This window comes from Strix uralensis, chromosome 1, assembly GCF_047716275.1.
Source record: "Strix uralensis isolate ZFMK-TIS-50842 chromosome 1, bStrUra1, whole genome shotgun sequence".
NCBI lineage: Eukaryota > Metazoa > Chordata > Aves > Strigiformes > Strigidae > Strix > Strix uralensis.
Genome location: NC_133972.1, coordinates 90,756,391 through 90,762,390, shown reverse-complemented (window position 1 = coordinate 90,762,390; position 6,000 = coordinate 90,756,391). Strand labels below are relative to the sequence as shown.

Genomic DNA, 6,000 nt, shown 5'->3' with positions numbered 1-6,000 from the left:
GTGAACCAAACAACTGCATAGTTTAATGGTGCTGCCATTGTTGTTTTTATTGAAAGAGCCTATGCTTCATCTGCTTTGCTGCATAGAGAGTACTTTGGGCCCATTCCATTTAAATGAATGATGTTCCCATGAAAAGACAAAAAGAAAAAGCACAACACTGAAAGCAACAGTTCCTCTAGCACACAGTAACAGAACAGGTCTTGAGTGATGGGCTAGAGCCATGTTTGAGCTAACAGCTAATGATATCCTCCCTCTGTTAGCTGGTTATGGATGAAAATATTATGAAGGACATAATGAAATGACATCATCTCAATGCAACCTGCTAATTCAATAAGATTAAATCATCAAAGGACCATTTATTTAAGAGGACAGGTGTGGCTTATCCCTTCTGTGAAGGAAACAGACTGTTAGCACTTCTCACACTGATAGTAAACCCCATTGGCTACCTCACATTGGGATCACAAGGCCTACAGCACAGCTAGAAATGCAACATCACAACCACCTGCAAGAGATTTGCTCCTCCATTAGCTATCTTCCTAAACAGGCATGACCATAAACTTACTGTAGCTTAGAAGGTGTTAAGCATATTGCAATAAAAATGTCATTGCTTGGCTTTACTTTAGGTATTATTACAGATACGGTACCACGGACTTTATTGAGCAATTAAAAAATATACACAAGGGACAATAGCTTCTTTTTTCTGTATTTTTCAAAATTTGACTTTCTTCCAATTGGAGAACCCAGTTTCAAATATGAAAAGGGCACTTGTTCTACAGTAACTGCGTACAACTTGCTCAGTTCCAAGTACAGTATTCATTTTTTGTTACCGTTGTCATTATATCTCCAGTTGTTTAGGAACTTCTCTGCTCTGGGAATTACACCTAAGTTGTTCTTTCTGATTCTATTTCCCCATAGAGTTCAGCTAGCTTCTTGAATTCAGGTCCCCAGTCTCCAAGGTAATTATAATCCTGGTCAGAGTGTGTTGTGGCTGAATCCAGAGAACTGATAGATCCAGCTTCTGATCTATGACCCTCATAGGCATATGTCTGTAGGGAGTCATACGGGGGCACACTAGGGTCCAGATCAGCTTCTGCCAGTCTTTGTTTAATGAACTCCTGAACGTCTATACTGTCAAGGCTTGAGGAGGGATGATGCCTGGGCACAGGCTTCACCTCAGGACGAACATCCCTCCGGTATTTTAGCTCCTCAGCAGCTGATGGATTCCGCAGTGCTGTGATGTCAAATGCTTCTGTGTCTTCTTCTCCACCACCCTCATCATCATATGTCACAACATTTTCCCGGACGTCTTCTTCTGAAATGATCAAGGGCTCCTTCTTGCTGCGTCTTAGGGTGATGAAAAGGACCACAATTGCTAAAGAGAAAACTGCAGATATTAGAGTAGGTTTAAAGTTTACATCTGAGGTAAGTAAATATATGCTAAAGAAATAACAGATACTATGTCATGAATACAGAGGTGTAATATTTTCAGGCTAATATTGTTATTTGGGATCATTATGTCAGGCGTGTGTCTAAAACAAAGGGTCACCAAACCTGTCCAGTCTGAAAAGTGTACTTCTATTCCTAAGTGAGCAATGCCTTTGTTGTGTAATGTGTACCTGAAGATAGGTTTCTGTATGCTTGGAAAGCACCCATGACATCCATACAGCTGTGTTTGACATAGCAACATGCCAGAGTGCAACAGGCTGAGACCACACAATTAAGGGGAAAATTAATAATGCTGTACTGAAACTACAAACTTCCAATACAGCCCAGTCTTCCAAAGGGTCAGTAAAGAGCACTCTTCTGCTGCATATTTTCTTTGCAGGGATTGCTGAGGTTTCTTAAGCCAACAGTGAAATCCACTAGTTGGATTACTAGGGATTTCATAAAGGATATAAAAGGGGATAACATCCTTTCAGTTAAATGAGAAATTAGTAACTAGGGCTGACGTTTTTCAGAAGCATTGTTAAGGGCTTTCAGTCCTTCATTTAAAATGTAAAAGGTTTATTTTTTCTCTTGCGAATATTCAGTCTTGTATGATAAAATATAACTTGATAAATGAAATGTATTAATATACATTTTAAAAGAGCTTTCTGACAAGGAAGTTTTGAAGTAAGCTGTGAGGAAAGTAGTCTTTAGACAATGTAAAGCCTTTGGAAAAAAATCCTCAAAATCTCCTATGTGCGGTCATGCTGCAATTCCCATTATATCTTGCTGTCTCTATAAGAATGCAGAAAGGCACGAGTAGTACATAGGTACGTACTCAGCAAGTTGTGCTTCTGCCAGGAAAAAAAAACCCAAAAAATAATGGGTAACATTCAAATTGACCTAGTGGAAAAAAAAAAAAAAAATGCACTTTCAATGGCATTTATCTAATGGAGTCATCTTATAGTCTCATATATCCCTTGCCCTGTGGATTATGCTGTGCATTGCTATCAGCTTATCCCACATTAAGAACTGGCTTTTGTAGAGTGCTAATGGTGCTTCTTACAGTGTAATGCATTTCAAAAAGTTTTCCTCATCTCTTTTCTACCATTTTTCACACTGTTCTAGACATGGAATTAGAGTCAGTGGCTTTTTGAAATCTTTCCAAATTACAGCAAAAATATCTGCAGTGCTAATTACTTGATAACCTCTGAAAAATAATTTCTAGTGGATTCAAGATATAAATGTACTTTAAAGGCATCTTTCCCTATTAATTTTAGCTGAACTTTTCCTCCCTAATCACAGCTATGTGTTTCTAATTACCTCCTACTACCAGGCAGCCTCTGGTTCAAAAACATATCATATTAGAAATTTCTGCCCTGTCACGCTCAGAGATCCAGTGGAAGGACAGCATTACTTAATACTGAAAATGGCTTACCAAGAAGAATTACAACACAGAGCAGGATTGCGATTAAAGCTCCTGTGCTCAAGCCAGCCGAGGAGAGGAAAGCTTCAGCATGACAAGTTCTTACACGTCCATCTCTCTCACATGCACAAACCCTAATTGTGAGAGTACTGCTGCTGCTGAGAGGGGGCACTCCACCATCAGAAATCAAAACTGGGAGGTAATAGATATCCTGAGTGGTTCGACTGTATCTCCTCCGTCTTGTCAGGATACTGGCTGTATTATCTACAATATCAAAACCAGAATATCATTTTAATGAAACAAAAAATGAAAAATGTTATTGACAGTTTGTTTCCCATCGAGTAGAAGCATGGGGCATCTTAAAACTAGACAGTCCTAATCTGTGAAAATGCACAATCTAGAGTTAAAATTTGTCAGGCAGGATTTGTGGCCGATGAAGGCAAAAGAGGAGGCAGGGGAAAGTATTTAGCAATACATAAACAAGATTATTTAATGCACTTTTCTTAGAGTCTAAATGAACAAATGAACTTTGACAAACATTTTGGGCCCAGTTTGCAAGCGTTCTAATCCCATGTTATGCTGTTGGTAGTATATGGACACTTGTAAATGTAAATACCTGGAATTCTGAGAATATCTGTGGCGGAATTCATCCACAACATAAAATTCTCTTGATTCTCAGAAGAATGTTAAATGTTCTTTAGTAAAAGTTAAAATAAGACTTTCATGTTTTACTATTTGTGACAGGTTTTAGAGATCAAGTGAGCTTTCAGAAAACATTTGAAAACAGCGAAGCAGAAAACAATGGCCAAAGACCCATGCTGTGGAGAGGTCAGGAGGAAGAAGGGAAGAGGGAAAGGAAGGGGAAAAGAATAGGTATTATATATGCTAAACTGGTAGAGGTTAAAGGTAAGTAAGCAAAGGGGAGATGTGATGTAAGATTTTGTCACTACTATGTTACCTACAGGTTCATCTGGCATATATTACAGTCAATGAAAATAGTAATGCTTATTACACACACATTGCAAGAGCATTCACAGGCACCAATTAGATTAGTAAGATGCTACCCATATCCCTTTAATTCCAAGAAATTAAGGGGCATAGAGAGAGTGAAGGGGAAGAAATGCTATGGTAATAGATAGATATATCTTATATTCATATGTGTAAAATTTAATTTGTTGCCACCACTGTAAAAGTACTGGCCCCTGAATAAGAGCCCATAGATAAATCAAACAAAATTGGAGACAGTGAGAAATCAGAGAAATGAGCAGTTGTGGAGAGAGAGATGGGGACTGAGAAATAGGAAGAGAAGTTGGAAGAAAAGAGCTTTCCTCTTGTACTGTTTGTCCATGATTAACGGTCACACAGTTTTCAAATTGTGGGATTGTGGGTTTGGAATTTTTTAACAACACAGGGGTTACAAGTGCAAAAATAAGTCTGCTGGGTTTCTTCTTCCTATTAACAAACCAGAAAATTTCTTCTATTTCCTTAACGCTGTAGGTACAGCATTATATGCGTTTATCATAATCTATGGAAAAATGAAGTCTGTGGCACTTCTTGAAAATCTAGTGCAACAATACAGCTAGTGTGGCATATTTTAGCCCGTAGGACTGATTACTTTCTACATGCATATTTGAATGGAGAAGTTAAATTTTTTGTTTAAAGTTGATACAAACTGTTTACCAGATGACTACTCTTCATGCCACATCTTCTGTCAAGCTCTGTGCCAAATTTTAAAACATTCTTTTTAACTCACTTATCACAGTGATAAGTGGTACTGAGAAAAACTGGTAGTATAGCCCCACATCAGCATATCATAACATAATATATTTGGTAACAGGTTTCACACAAGAAATATATATGAAGTGGGAAGCGATACCCTTGCTGCTGAGCCAAGAACCGAGCATCAGGTTCCACTGCATTAAAATTCATTAGCTTTTCTTCTCCACCCTCCCTACTTATCTTCTCGAAAATCTCCAGCACGGTGAGTTTGTTGTATTAAGTATTGTTCTCGCTCGCAGTGGGTGCAAAATATGTTTTGTATTAATTTACTTATTTGCATCAGGCCTTGAAGTCCTCTTCTACTTATTCATGTCAAGGTATACTTTTGATGACTGAATCCCAAGATTCATGCCAACTTCCTCTTTAGAGGCATGACACCAGCCACTTATAATACAATTTATATTCATTCCATTTACAGCAACCTATTGAAACCAGAATGAGATGAACAGATAATTCTTTCATCTGAAAAAATCTGACACAGAGTAAGATCATCACGTTGTGGAAATTATATTTCCATAGAGATTATAAAATACCTATGATAACTCTTTTCTATGAAGTTACTTACTACACACACGCAAAATAAAAAAGTGTTTTCAATAACCCTGCAGAAGAAATGCAACACAGAGGTGATTAAAAGATATATAGTAAATCAATATTTTCTTCTGATATAGGATTGTGGAAGATTCCTATATATCTATAGCATATGACATGCAGAAATATTTCTTTCATATTTATAAAAACTCTGTTAAACTTTAACTCTTCTCCTTATTGCTTAATCTGGGCTTGTGAAACCGTACGAAAACATATTCTGGTATTCTCATTAATGCTGATTTTTTTCATTATCTTATTGTTAAGAAATAAATGATTTCCACATTATTCTGCAACTAGAAAAGGGAACCAAGTGTTCTGTGTTATAATTGAGTCAACTGATTGAAGAAATCAAGTTTGATATCCCTGAAATTCAGATTGCATTTATTGTATAAATAAAACTCTCCCCTAAAGCAGACTGAGCAGTGGCCTTAAGACCATAATTACAGACTAGACCTACCCGTGGAGGCTTTACTAGGCTCTGCTTGTCTATTTCTAAGATATACAGAGAAGTCCCAAGTCTTATTTTACAAATTTGGACCAGCTTATTCTTTAAGACATGTATGGTCTTTTACTTTTATTTAAATGCAGTACATGAACAATCTCAGTAATCTATTTTAAAATACTCCTAAACCAAGCAATCTTATTGAACACATATTACAAATATGTAGACTGCCTGCATATCTTTTAATTTTTCAGCACATATATTCATATAATCAGGGGGTAAGCAGCTGTTTTATCTTTCTGCTACATAATGTTGCATAAAAAGCTTTCACTTGCTT

The 6,000-nt window shown here is 37.0% G+C and overlaps 1 protein-coding gene across 1 annotated transcript in view; it reads right to left on the bottom strand.

Annotated features, from left to right (window-relative positions):
- Nucleotides 1–337: 337 nt before the first annotated feature.
- The window catches only part of CDH18 (cadherin 18), a 273,391-nt gene continuing 267,728 nt past the window's right edge, over nucleotides 338–6,000 (bottom strand). The window contains exons 12-13 of the mRNA XM_074873928.1: nucleotides 2,864–3,115; nucleotides 338–1,372 (exon numbers count right to left, since the gene is read on the bottom strand). Of these exons, the coding sequence (XP_074730029.1) occupies nucleotides 882–1,372; nucleotides 2,864–3,115 (743 nt within the window). The 3' untranslated portion in view covers nucleotides 338–881. The remainder of the gene's footprint in view (nucleotides 1,373–2,863; nucleotides 3,116–6,000) is intronic.